Source organism: Vanessa atalanta, chromosome 9 (genome assembly GCF_905147765.1).
Source record: "Vanessa atalanta chromosome 9, ilVanAtal1.2, whole genome shotgun sequence".
Taxonomy (NCBI): Eukaryota; Metazoa; Arthropoda; class Insecta; order Lepidoptera; family Nymphalidae; genus Vanessa; species Vanessa atalanta.
Genome location: NC_061879.1, coordinates 2,170,704 through 2,185,837, shown reverse-complemented (window position 1 = coordinate 2,185,837; position 15,134 = coordinate 2,170,704). Strand labels below are relative to the sequence as shown.

General features: G+C 32.1%; 1 protein-coding gene across 1 annotated transcript in view; it reads left to right on the top strand.

Moving 5' to 3' along the window:
• The window catches only part of LOC125066364, a 74,837-nt gene extending 63,475 nt beyond the window's left edge, over positions 1-11,362 (top strand). The window contains exon 2 of the mRNA XM_047674420.1: positions 8,612-11,362. Coding sequence (XP_047530376.1) covers positions 8,657-10,972 — 2,316 coding nt within the window. The 5' untranslated portion in view covers positions 8,612-8,656 and the 3' untranslated portion in view covers positions 10,973-11,362. The remainder of the gene's footprint in view (positions 1-8,611) is intronic.
• Positions 11,363-15,134: the final 3,772 nt, after the last annotated feature.

The following is a 15,134-nucleotide window of genomic DNA, read 5'->3' as shown; positions in this document are numbered from 1 at the left end:
TTTTTCCATATAAACTCAACAATGAACCGCACATTGCAACATAGCGTTAACGCCAATATTCATGATGCATTTAATTAACAATTTATAAGTCAGTTAACTAATTGTCACCGAGTACCAGCACCGCGTGTTCATTATCAATTTCAAATAATTTATCAATATCAAATTATTTTTAATCATAATTAATTATTTGTAACAGGGCTTTAGTGTCATTTAACTGTCCGTCTATCACGTCACGTATTATCATATTCGATATAAACTTTGTACACTATGGTAACTCGTAAAATACCTAAACCGATTGATAAGAAACTTTTGGATGATTTTAGTTTATAGTTTCAGTTCTGAAGCACGTTTAAATGTTACATATTTTATGAATTCTAAGTTATTATGTCAACGTAGTCGAAGAGAAAACAGTCGGTCCGGGTGCTTTTTAAGCAAACGCTGCCAAAACTCTACGTACCAGATATATGAAAACTTTGCATGAATATTTGTAGATCTTTCAAACTTCTACAGCAAAGCCAGCGACTGCATATATCTTATGTTTATTGATATACGACACTGTATGCCGAATCTGAGATGACTTAGTGGTTATAACGAGTGCTTCTTAACTGATTATTGCGGGATCAAACCAAGGCAAGCCAGGCACCCTCTGAATTTTCATGTGACGGTGAAGGAAAACATCGTGAGAAAACCTGCATGTGTCTAATTTCAATGAAATTCTGCCACATGTAGAACTACCAACCCGTATAGAGGGTGGACACGAACCGTAAGGGTGGCGGACACCTTTTCCTCAAAGGGAGACGAGTCCTGGGCCCAGAAGCAAATTTACAGGCTGCTATTTACTTAACTGTTTACTGCATCCATTTTTTTGAAATGATAAGTCTATATCAATAAATACACACGTATTAATCCTAATAAAAAAGTAAACAAAAAAAAGTACGTTTCAAAAACAAAAAAACAATATCAAAATATTTTTTATTCGAGTAAGTCTATAAAAACATTTTTGAAATGTCATTTTAGTGTTGAATTACATGTAAAGCTACTACCGGTTCTGAAAGGAGATTCTACCGAGAAGAATCGGAAAAAAACTCAGGATTTAGTCTATTCCACTAATTAAATTACAGTCTATGACAGTTAAGTACAATTTAATTTATATATTCTGCCTAGAATTAGACAAATACCCCACATTTTATTTTATCTCTAATATCATCTCATATTTAGTATTATGTCTTATTCATAATTTTGACATGAGCTTCAAGTCCAAGTTAAAAATAACCGTGGAATCTTATTGTAGAATATTTCCGTCTAATTGTAATGTTTTCGTGGTTTGCCAGTTTTCTTATAAAATGTAAATATTTCCTCAATAAAAACAAGACTGTTGTAGCTAACATCATACATTCAGACGTCGGTCGGACGCCCCGGGGGATGTCTGTCTCTATTGTTGTATTCAAGTGCAAACATCTGAATTAAGAATAGTACCTCGACGAGTATGGTTTATTTACTTTTTACTTAAACGAATAGAATGTTACTTTTATATAACATTTTTATTTCAACTTCCTCGACGAAACAATACATACGACTATATAAAGTATGTTCTTCCGCACCGAAATCCCAGAGAACGTTCAGAAATGTTCAATAGTAAAGCAAATAAAATGATAAGCAACGTTTGTTTAATAAAAGTTATTTATAATACAAACGATTTTGAAGATCTTGGAAATAAAACGATCGCCTTCGAGCCGTTACAAATAATAGATATAAAAATTATCATAGAGATTTGTTCATCACTAGCTTTTGCATATTATGTATATACAGGTTCGTATACGTTGTTTACTGACGTTTCTAACGGTCAAAGATACAATGTTAAAATATTTATTCGAAGTTGGTCCGATCTAGGTTACTTACGATATAAGTATTCTTTATTCAAGTACCATACGAACATTTTTAAGTAGTAAGTTAAACCAATCACGGGCTCATAATGTCATCTATCGAGCAGAACCATCAAGAGACTCGTTACTTTAATTTACGTTACGGATGTTATTCTAATTAATATTTATTCGGAATCAAAATCAACGAATATGAATTCCACGATTTCTTAGAATATAATATATTTTATTGTATGGAGCCGAGATGGCCCAGTGGTTAGAACGCGTGCATCTTAACCGATGATTTCGGGTTCAAACCCAGGCAGGCACCACTGAATTTTCATGTGCTTAATTTGTGTTTATAATTCATCTCGTGCTCGGCGGTGAAGGAAAACATCGTGAGGAAACCTGCAAAGTGTCTAATTTCAACGAAATTCTACCACATGTGTATTCCGCCAACCCGCATTGGAGCAGCGTGGTGTAATATCCTCCAAACCTTCTCCTCAAAGGGAGAGGAGGCCTTAGCCCAGCAGTGGGAAAATTTACAGGCTGCTAATGCTAATGCTAATGCTAATTGTATGGGTAGGTGGGCACCACCGCATAGACATTAGGAAACTAATATTTATTATATCCCTTGTCCGTCCATCCCTGTACACACTGGTTCGCTCACCCTTCAAACCAGAAATTAACAATACTAAAGTATTGTGTTAGATGAGTGGGTGGTACCTACACAGACGGGTTTACACAAATCCCTACCAACACAATATAAACTTCTTAACATCATAAACTTTGTTTACCAATATATTTTTTTAATTTAATTTAACATTTGAGTATTCTAAACTCTCTGATAAAAGCCAAGTACCACTACAACCTTCCTGTCTGATGCGAACAGTGTTATCGCCTCTATGGTAATATAAATAAAGCACTAAATATTCCTTTGTTACGTTAAGATACGGCTTTGCTATAATTTAATTATATGAACCTACAGATAGATTAAGCGAAATTATCTCATTAATATAGTTAGTACAGTGCAGATATTATAAACAATTAATTATAGTAATCCCTTTACAAAGTCTCTCTCCCTCCAAACTCCAAAGTTAGCAAACACTGTAATATAACACATAATTAATTAAATATATTATAAAAAAGTATCCACCAAGCCGCATTGGAGCAAAGTGGTGGAAGAAGCTCCTAACCTTGGCCTCAAAGGTAGAGGAGGATTTTGACCAGCAGTGGGAAATTTACAGGCTGTTACTGTTGTTGTGTTGTCAAGTAAAACGATAAAGCAAAAACTTCATTTATATAATTATACATTTAATTTCTTTAGATTATCATAACTAATGTTAAAAGAATGTTATCAAAAAAGAACCAGCTTCCGTCCACAACTTGGTCCACATGTTAGGTAAACTGTTTATGTTAAGTAAGCTGTTTATTTATTTTCCAAATTTCATCAAAATTAGTCTAACCGTTTTTCTTTCATTGAGTGATAAACATCCAACTATGCAAACTCTTTTTTTTTGCATTATATTCAAAATGAAGTCCTCTGAGCTCCAAGATTTTTATATCAAAAAAAGAACCATAATACAAGCAGTTTATGCTTACTTAACATTAACATGAAATTATGTTATTAAATCTTTTATATTTTACTATGTAATAAAACTAGATACAAAGCAGGATTGTCGTTTTATTCTTTGTCAGAGTTCATTCGTATCTTATGCCAAATAGTCTTTTACATAAATAACATAAATTCGGTTGAAAAAACAGCGCCCTATCCATTTAGGCAAACATGTATTAAATCGAGGCAAATATTTTCTGAAGAATCATTCGATTCTGATATTATCTTGGAGACGAATTGAAGATCGTAAAGGGATGTAACAGTAACCATTCGATCAAATTTTAATCCAATTCTATATGGGAAAGCATTACGTAATAATAATAATCGAATTACGAAATAATTGCCGACGTTTAGCCGGCTTAGATACGAAAAATAAATATAGATTTATGATATATTAATGTTTCGTATGAAATTTACGACTACTAACATAGAATTTAATTGAAATAGTACAAAATAAATAAATTAGTAACACCATATTACAATAAAATATAAAGTTAGTCCGGAATCTTAAAAAGTTATGTGGTAATAAAAATATGCAGGTACACGGTAATAACAAAGACAAATTAAAGATAAAATACACCTAGGGCACGGATGATGTGTGTGTAGAAAAATATAAAGAATGTGATATATTATAATGTCTTACGATAGATTAGTGTGAATAAGTGAGCAATATCAAAGCATTCAACACTAGTTGAAACTCGCGGCTTCGTTCGCGCTTTAGGGGTTGGTCGTCAGCCGTTAGGCAGAAAAAGTAGCCCATAGAATCTTGACACCAAATTTCATCATATTCGGTTAAGTTGGTTGGAAGTGCAAGAACATCTTATTTGGTGGTAGGGCTTTGTGCGAGCCCTTCTGGGTATCATCGTATATTCTACCATCAAACAGCAGTACAAAGTATCGTTATAGTATATTTCAGTTACTTTCGCAGCCGCTATCCAGACTGTATTTGTGCTGCAGAAAAGGGCTATTCGCGCAATCTATAACTTAGGAACCAAAGAATGATTAAGGTATAAATTTAAAGAAATCAAGATATTAACAGTTGCTTCTCAATACATATTCTGTAATGTTTTGTATGTATGGAAAAATATTAATGATTTAATGAGAAAATGCACAAACTCATAGTATTGGTACAAGGAACAAACACAAACTTGTTACTCCTGTAACTCGACTGCCTAGAGCTTGTATTACGGTTTGAAGAGTCAGTGAGCCAGTGTAACTACACAAGGGACATAACATCTTATTTCCTAAGGTTGGTCGCATTAGCGATGTAAGGAATGATTAATATTTCTTACGGCACCATTGTCTATGGGCGGTGGTGACCGCTTACCATCAGGTGGACCATATGCTCGTCCGCCTACCTATATAATATTAAAAAAGGGCAATAGACAGACCGAGTTACTTTCGCGTTTATAATATTAGTGTAGATTAAACATGTATATTAAATACTTCTTAAAGTTTCGTTAAATACTATTAGAAATATACGTGTATCCGACGGTATATCTCATTATTCAAAGAGTATTAGAGTTTTGGTAACCTGTGTTAGGCATACCCTCATTTTATCTCCGGTTCCATATAAACTTCCATCCCATATTTAACCCTCTTATGTGACGGATATTCAAAACCGCTGTATATTCTGTAATAGTCATAAAATATGCCTAAGCATTGATTTCCATTTTTTTAACTTCGAAATTAAAAAACATGTCATCCTTCATTTAACTCCTTAGAGGATTAATTTAAAAACAATTTTTTTATGATAATACGTTCCGTAAGGAATTCCTAAGAAAAATTTCACCCTCTCACACCCAGCAGTATGTGTGTTAGAGGGTGAAAATGGACTGTGCATTGTATGTCAGAATGTATTTTTTATATTAGAACGCACAAGGGATTTAATATGTTAGTTCCCAAGGTTGGTGGCGCAATGGCGATGTAAAGAATGTTTAGTATATCTTACAGCACCAATTTGTATGGGCGGTGGTTACCATCATGTGGCCTATTCGCTCGCCAACCTATATAATAAAAAATAGTAGAAAAAGGTCTAAACTCTGTACCAAGCCTAAGAATTATTCATTTCACTCGATAAAAGGTTTATTAAATAATAACGGAGCGATTTCATTAAGTTATTGAATAATGGCTTTCGAGTGGAAAGCTGACTTGGTATATAAATTATATACAAAAGAGTTTGTCTATGTCCGTTTAATTTATTTTTATTTTACATATTATTCATTATTTCATGCAGAATATATTGAATGTAATTTTAATTAATCGTTCTATGTATCTAGTATAATCCGAATAAACGACGAGTTTCTCAAATTTTAACCGGTTCTAGATAGAATTTACGTTTTCAACCGGTAGTTTAAAAATTGTAAAATGAAACTTCAAAAGTGAAGTTGAAAAATGTTTAAAAAAAATTCGTATTTTATCAAATATCGTCACTTCACGTCAGTGAAAAAGACTATCTGAATATGAATATGGTCAATTTGGTAATAAAAGATTACTTACTATGAATACAAATAGCAACAGTACTTTCGTTGTAGTTTAATAATGGCAACTTAGACATAACCAACTGAAAGATACCCTTTGTGGCGTACGATTTTTGTGATACAGCAGTTTTCGAAGTAAACAATAGCTCAGAAAATGAGAAATAAGAAACAACTGAACGTAGATAGAATGAAAAGGGGCGACCGACAGAAATAAATAATGCATTGCATACATAATTTATGTGGCTTTTGGTAAGATATGGGTTAACAAACTTGGCCAAGTGCGAGCTTCTTGGCTAACATACAAAAATATTTTTTAGTTTAAATTTTTTTATTATCTATGCTAATTTTATTAGGCTGAAGTGTTTGAAATAATAGTCCGAATTAAAAAATACTGTTTGATAGCCTATTTATCAAGAAAGGCTATAAGGCTATAAGCACATGTTACAAATAATAAGACCGGACTATGAATGAAGAATGTTACAAAAACGTGGGAAAATTATTATAGCCGAGCGAAACCGGGACGATAATTTAGTTCAAGTATATGACTGACGTATAGGAATAATAATAATAAAATTTTATTCATTTTATTTACGAAACTTTTTCGACATTTTTATTTATTTTCTGTTGTTTCACATCTTTCGAGCGCCCCGAGTAGTCGTGAGCACCCTTTTGTATTGTTTTTTTTTTTTTTTATTCAATTAATTTATTGTATAAACTAATCCATTACAGAGTCTTATCGGATCAATTTAGGTGTTATATATTTTAGATGTAATGAGATATATTACAGGATCAAATCTTAATTACCCGTTTAAAGTCGTGCGAATCCGTAGTTTAATCATATCACCAGAGACTTTAAGCACTAAGAACTTAAGACTAGACTAAGTCTATTATGGGTGAGCTATCTAGAAATTAAACCAATATCACACTATGATTTACTTTTTACTCTAGAAATAGTTTTGAACAAAATTAAATATGTTAAAGTATTTAAAGATAATCTTTAATTAACTAATCAAAATTAAAAAAAAATCTTTATTGAATCATTATCGAATCGTCATGTTACCACCGTTTCGGAAAATTGATCAGTAGTTACAACCTTTCACATTTTAATAACAGAGTTAAAGCAGTTAATTTTTTTATGTTACTTGCATACAAAAAAAATACTAAGTCCTCGATTTTTTATCATTAATATGATCTTGTATTGATTATACCTTATTTATCAATCTTTTTTAACATGGGCTTTAATTTTTTAATATTAATTATTAGTTCTATTCATATACAAAGGACACTTTTTTAAATTAATAATTTAACAGACTTTAAAGTCGGATGTTGTATTAAGTACGTTTGTTTGCCTATTAAAATTATATTGTATAATGCAAGTTTATAAATTTAGAATTTTATATACAGCGCAATTATATTATTATTATATTATTATCTATTATCTTGTTTATCAGCTACATAATATAAATATTATTTTTAATGAATAATTTATAAATCTATGTTATTTACATCTTTGTATTTAATTGATAAGTACTATGGATAGGAAAATGGTTATATAAAAACATTCACTTATAGGAGCTTCTATGTTTATTTAGAAAAATATAATCAGATAACAGTTCAACATAACTAGGTTAACGTATATAACGTTATTCAAAAATATCTATAAGAATAAAAAAAAGGCTGTATCGTCAACGTCCAAGCTAACGAATACACGAACACTGCGGCTTTTCTATGAAACCCAAAACTCTCTAAACGTAAAAGAACTTAAAATTCTATACAAAAGCTTCATATAAAAGCGAGCACTAAGTAAGGGTATCTCAAAAGAGGTTAAATCTAAGGAGGTGAAATAGACCTTCGAGTTTAAATAGAATAAAAAGATCGCTTTTTGAAATAAATTTAACGTTACAAAAAGTTTTTATATATTATGTATATAAAAAACCATAATTAAATCTTTATACGATTTTTAGAAGAACAAGACTCACTGGAAACTAAATTCTGGTACATTATGTAACCGATATATTTATATTAAAGTACTCGTCGCCTTTGGAATAACGAAATACCAACACATTACTGACAAAAACCAAACATGGAGCCAAATTAAAATATACACCTCCCATCGTTGATGCGGAGTTTTAATTTCGAATATCGCTTATAAAGGAACCTCCTACTTTTGTAAGAGTATGTTTACTTTTATTTAATTACAAGAAGTTCGTATGTTATTAATTTGAAGACAAAATTCAAATTTAGCCAATGTTTCTTTACAAGTATTTGTAATAATTATACGCCGCTCTTCTTGATCCATATTTTTGTTACGTATTTTCTATTAACATTTCGAATACGGATTCTTCAAAAGCAAAGTTTTATTTGATAACAAAAATAGTATTCGTATAAATGTTGAAATATAATTTTAATAATATTTCTACAAAAGCAATTATATCAGGAGTAGAACATCTTAATATCGTATATACTCGTATTAAAATAATAATATATATTTTCAATACGGAATATTCACAACGGGAACTCTAATAAATTACGATACAATTCGATAAGTTTATTGATTTTAGGAAACAAAGAGACGGCTCGAGCTGAATAATATTTCAGCGGAAGAAGGAATAATAAAAGAATAGTAATAATTCAACGTCTATTTTCTTTTGTTCCAGATAATGCTCGCCACCTTTGCTGATACTCGGATGCCTTAAGGCAATATGAAAGTCAAACGGAGTCTAGACGTGAGGCTCATAGCCTTGTGTACTACCTGCTTACTCCTACCGGCAATCGCTTGCCCGACCCAATGCATATGCAAGTGGAAGAACGGAAAACGATACGTCGAGTGTACCGACAAGGATTTAAAAGCTATACCAAACTCGCTAGATTCCGAAACTCAAGTATTAGATTTCACCGGTAATGATTTACAAGTATTACAAAAGGAGACATTTCACAAATTAGGCTTGTTAGACTTACAGAAAATTTATCTACAGAGATGTCGACTGCAGAAAATCGATAACCACGCCTTCAGGGGCCTTGCAAATCTAGTTGAGTTGGATCTATCTAATAATTATATTACCGTGATTCCATCGAGCAATTTCGTATTCTTCCCATCACTAATGAGACTTTCGCTGAACAATAATCCTATAACCGGTATAAAGACGCACTGCTTCCAGCATCTCTCCTATTTGAATACATTAGAATTGAGCAACTGTAAAATTGAGAATATTGAACCGGAGGCGTTCTCTGGACTGAAACATTTAGAATGGTTGAGGTTGAATGGTAACCGATTATCAAATATTCAAGGAGATAATTTATTTCCCGATACGCTTCGGGGTATCGATCTTCAAAACAATAATTGGAATTGCGATTGTAATTTGAGAGATTTACATAACTGGCTATCGAATTTCAATATGCCACATGCCGTTGAACCCATCTGCTCACTACCTGAGCGTTTGAAAAAACGTACTATCACGGACGTAAATGAATTCGATTTATCTTGTTTACCAAAACTGACCCCTACAACCGTATATTTAGAGACGAATGTCGGAAACAATGTATCTCTCGAGTGTATCGTCAAGGCCGTTCCGGAGGCCAAGATACAGTGGTTCTATCAAGGCCAACTTATTCGAAATTATTCAACGTCCGCTATTGAGCCCCATCACGTATTTTATGTAGAAAACGGTGTTATAGATAAAAAAAGCGAGCTGTACATATTCAATATTGGGAACGATGACAATGGTACGTATGCGTGTATCGCAGAAAATTCAGCTGGAAAAGTTCGTGCAAATTATACTATAAAAATTCTCGTGAAAGAGGAACCCGTCGTTATTGTCGTCACGTTCCCTCACCGACATTTAGTAGTGATAATAACTGTTATATTTCTAATAATCGTTTTATTGATAGCAATAATAGCGGTTGTCTTATTGAAATTTAAAACGGATACTAGGAGTCGTAAAAAGAAAGAGAGTGGAAAAGATGTGGCTTTATGTAACCAAATTTTACCTTCTAGTAGAAGTAACGGATCATTGCCAAAAAATAACGGAAGCGTTATAGTGAATGCTCACTCGCATCATGCTTTGCATTACACAGTACAGACAAACCGAGATTATGAGTCGAGCGATGCATACCAAAGCAATAACATGAAAGGCTTTGTCGACAGGAATCCTGACCTAATTAGCGACGCGGAAACCGTCGCTAACAACGCACAAAACGAGAACACAGCGCTTTCAGTATACAAAGCACAAACAACTAACGACACTTTCGAAGAGGAGACCGCATTCACTGCTCCGACAGTACCGCGACAAGTCACATGGCAGGATCAACAAAATTTAACAAGCATGCCGCCAATGAACATGCCTCCTAACGCTATGTACCAACATTCGGCGGACGTTCACCTCAATCCTGGTTGTTTCTTAGATAGCGAAGGCTACCCATACGATTACGGCCTTCCGAAGCACCCATGTCGACCAACAATGATGTCAAACTATTCTGTCGTTGGACCCTTTTATCAAACATTACCACATAATAGGCCTAAAGGACAGAAGCTAGTTTGTAAATTCGCGAAAGATAACGAATTTAATGCGACACCACCCGCTTGTCCTAATTTCAGTGAAGGGTTCAGCGCGACAAATGTAAGACGGACGTTAGAGGGCTACCCAGTTCCCAGAAATCGTCAGATTGCTTTCGTTGGAAATGGAACTGTTTATTATAATGAAGAGTTCGTACCTTCGCCTCCAGAAGGCTACAAAACTGAGCCAGTTCAGTGCTGTGTACCCACAGAGACATGTTCCAGTTGGAACCCAAAAGGAACCTGTGCGGTGATGGTCCCTATGGGAATGCCGGAAGGTCCAGGGAGGTGTTATCAGGTGGAAACAAGGTGTGTCGATACTCAGACAACGGACGCTCGGATGCCGGGCGAAGGGACGGAGAATGTCTTGAAGCCGCTGCCTCAAGTATCGAACGCGAAGTGTGTCTCTGATATGTGTTCCGAGAGCCCCGATGAGGGTTATGTCGGCGACGCGAATGACATCTGACGTCGTCGCCGGAACGATAACGCGTAAACAGGGCAATTTAGACGCTAAAAAAGTGATAAAGCGACTGAATATGAAAATAGTATTGTATATAAGCTTATTAAAAGTACGCGGACAGAACTTCTGTGTATCGTGCACAATCATTCGAATTTAGAATTAAATTATGTAAATCATAATAATGTTTTATACGTACTCGTTTCTATTATATTTTTATAGGCGATTAAATATTAAGCTGTAGAACGTTCCGACCCAATTAGTCCTCGATGGAGTGAAAAAGGTTCTATTACATTAACAAAATACTTTTAAAGAAAGCCATCTTAATCTAGGTCTTTTATTATATTAAATTAAAGCAATTGAAGGGGAAAGAAATTGCGTAATTATGTTGATAATTTATTCTAGTCACGATAATAACAGTCTATTATAATATTATGATAAATTTAATTCTGTTACCGTACCATACTGAACAATAAATACAATGTTACGGTTTTATTTTTTTTTATTTAAATGTTTAAATAATCTAATATATTAATATTTATTTATTAATATTGAAATGTAACAATATTTAATGTCAGACGAATTTCGGTGTGCTAATAAAGAAACGTCGAAATTTCTGTATGATATTTGTTTGATTGGATTAATTTATTTATAATTGTATCATTCGTCACTTGGCGTCTTACGACTTAGAAAATCAATAAGTTTCAATACACTTCTGGTGGTTTCTAGAAAATTATGATTATTAATCTTAATTATGAGATTGTAAAACTTTGTCTGAAAATGTGTAATAATTTAATTATACCAACGTATAACATTTCGATACGAAAATGTATTTATTGTGTTAGTTTTAATATTTTATTGTGTATTACGATTATTATTACTGCAAACTGTATATCATTCAAAGGTGACATTCGAATTGTTTTGATTGAATGCAGCATGAATCAACAGCCTAAGCTAAATACTTAAATTTTCAACATAATAATACTATAAGACACAAAAATTTTCATAATGTAAGTAATATTAAAAAATGTATATAGACTTGTATATATTAGATATTAATAATATGATATTTCCATGTGGAAAGACACTAGTTCGTAATGCGTTCAGACATTTTGCAACAAATATGAAACGAGGAATATAAAGTATATCCATCTAACACGAAAAAATCGCTTTTGTTTCCTGTAACGAACGTGTTACTTTTACAGAATAGGTAGTATTATTTTGTTAGTTATATAATTTGAGAATATTATACTCAATCTTGTTAGCACATTATCGTAAAATTCACTCGCGGTTAATAAATTGCAGCTATTTTTACCAAGCTACGACTCCGCCAAGAATTATAAAGCAATTATACTATGACCAGCTTTTACCATTTGCAACTTCGCCTGCGGTTGATAGACAAATCCATATGTAGATTGTGCTTAAAGGTTTATTTATATTTAAAATAATATGCGATTAGAGGTTTGAAGGTAAGGTTGATTATAATTAAGGAACACATTGCCATGAGACTTCGTTTAGTGTCATAAACGCTTCAACATTTTTTAAGATGCTTAATTTATGAATATACTAATGTATACTAATGTATATTTAGTTTGAAATATTTGTTTATTTTCAATCTCCCACACTTCTTCTTAAAAGAATAATTTCAAAATACTTTTTTTGACTTCTCAGTAGCTATGTGTTTAAATATAAAAATTAGTTTCGTCATTGACTCTTACGATAAAGTTAATCAAAACATTTGCGTATAATAGTATTATTCAGTCGATGGTAATAATTTTAAATTAAATAAATAACGATTCGTTTTCGTATAGCTTTATAGCTGTTAAAGTTTAATTTGAAATGAAAATTATAACTTCATAAGAAAATGGTCAAACATTCTCGCATAAAATATAATCGTGGAATTCTCGACTAAAAAGCAATTTGAAGAAAGCTTTTAATTTCGTCTTTTATGCTTTAAAGTTATGGAAAAAAGTTTACAATGAAATGATAAAAAATTAAATATCGGCCTTTTTGATAAAAGTATTTTTTTTTTTGTGATACAATACTGCCGTTTCTTTTTACGTTATGACGAATCAAAAGTATTAATTTTTTTATTCAAATTAGAATCGTAAAACGCGTAAATATTTGATTTTCAGTCATATTATATTAATAATGATTTATTAAACGGAAACTCGTGACATTCGTATTCATCCAATCGATCCGTTTACAGCATCACTGAGCACACAAGAACAAATAAAAAAATTCACATATGTTTTTAAGGATAAATTTTATATCGTACTGAAAATGTATTTTTATATTTATTATACTTTTCACTTGTGAAACCAAAGCGTTTAGTGCTTGTTTAACTATATTACGATAAAGAATTCCTTACAAAATGATGCCGTGATGGCCCAGTGGCTAAAGACGGGAATGTTAACCGGAAATTGCCAGTTCAAACTCGAGTAAAGCTGAATTTTAATGAGCTTTAAATTTTTTTATAATTTTATTCATTATTACGCATTTTCATTTTCAAGTTTTCCTCGTTCTTTTAAACTAAAGGAAGACTGACAAATGAGCAACCTGACAATAAATGGTGTTACTACCAAAGCTTGTTTACTGTAAGAAATATTAATTATAATATTATTTTTGCGGCGTCAGCAATCGGAAGTATACACCCTTCAAACCGGAATACATAAATATAAAGTGGTGTTGTTTGGGGGTAGAATAACGGATGCTATTTTGTGCCCAGGCGGGCTTGCAAAAAGCTCTCTCATAGTGAGTTACGACTTTCCATTTTAAGATTTCGAATTCAAGTAATCACTCACACTGACACATTCGCACATTAAAATAAACTATATTCATTTTTAAACAATCATTAAAAATTGTATCGTAAGACACATAAAAAAAAACTAATTATTAATTTTTTTTTTTATAAACAGGCAAATCTTATTTTACATGCCGTCCGTGTGTAATGTGTTCTTATATAATTTAGACGAACTTTATTTCCGATCGTATCACGGGCGAAATATTATAATTCGTTTTTTGAAATCACAATTGTAATAATCATCTATTTTTTTTTCTATATTTCTTGACTCAGACGGTGTATGACAATTGTCTTTCTAGAATAGATGTTACTGGTCTTCATGAGATACTGTATGATACATTTAGTTTCACCATTGTAATAAAACGTGTTTGGAAAATAAATACGATCTGGATACATTCCAGTGAAAAATAAAATACTAGACATTTTCTGTTGCAAAATGTTTGAACAAGATATAAAATCTTTATCAGGGTATCCCCCTTTAAATAGACGCGGTCGTACTGACATTTGCTTCGTTTCAACAAAATTATTTCGTGAGATTCCATTCTCATTTTGTAATGGAAGCCGCGATTCAGCTATTTTTAAATAAAATGTTTTTTTTTTTTTTTATGTTACGTATGTTTCCAATATATCTCTTTTCGTGTTAGATTTTAGATTTAAGTCATGTGGATTATCTTTAGAAAAGGGTTTGTTTCGTTCATATTTCATTTCGTCTGAGCAACAATAATAATATATTAAAATAAAATTATGACTTTTAATTTTATATATTTTTTAATTAATAATCTTGCAATTAAAACTGATTTTATTGAAAAACAATATTATAATTGAAAAAGAAATACGAGTACATTAAAAATATATAAACGATGTTTTTTTTTTAAATTAAATTTCAATAAGTTATACAATCGAAATATAAACACGATTAAAATAAAGTTTTATTATACATTATATTATAATATTATTATTCTGATTTTATAATTAGGGTTGTCAACATTTTACATTTAAAGTAAAGTTTAGTTATAGCTGTTAATCTCCCTTTGCTGGATAAAAGCTCTCTCTTTTGAGGTTAACGTTTGGAGGTTACTCTAGTGGAGTAGCCTCCAAACGTTACGCTGCTCTAATGACGGTTGGTGGATAAACATTGCACATTGTTATCCACCACATGGAGATTCCCTCACGACGTTTTCCTTCACCACGGAGCATGAAATAAACTATAAATATAAATTAAGCACATGAACTCAAAGTGCTTGCTCCGGGTCATGTAATTACTGCATCATTACGGCTCCAAGACTACATTACTTAAATAAAAACATACCATTGAGACAGTCAGTACTTGGAAAGCATAGACTCCAGTGTACCGAATGACAAGCGCAT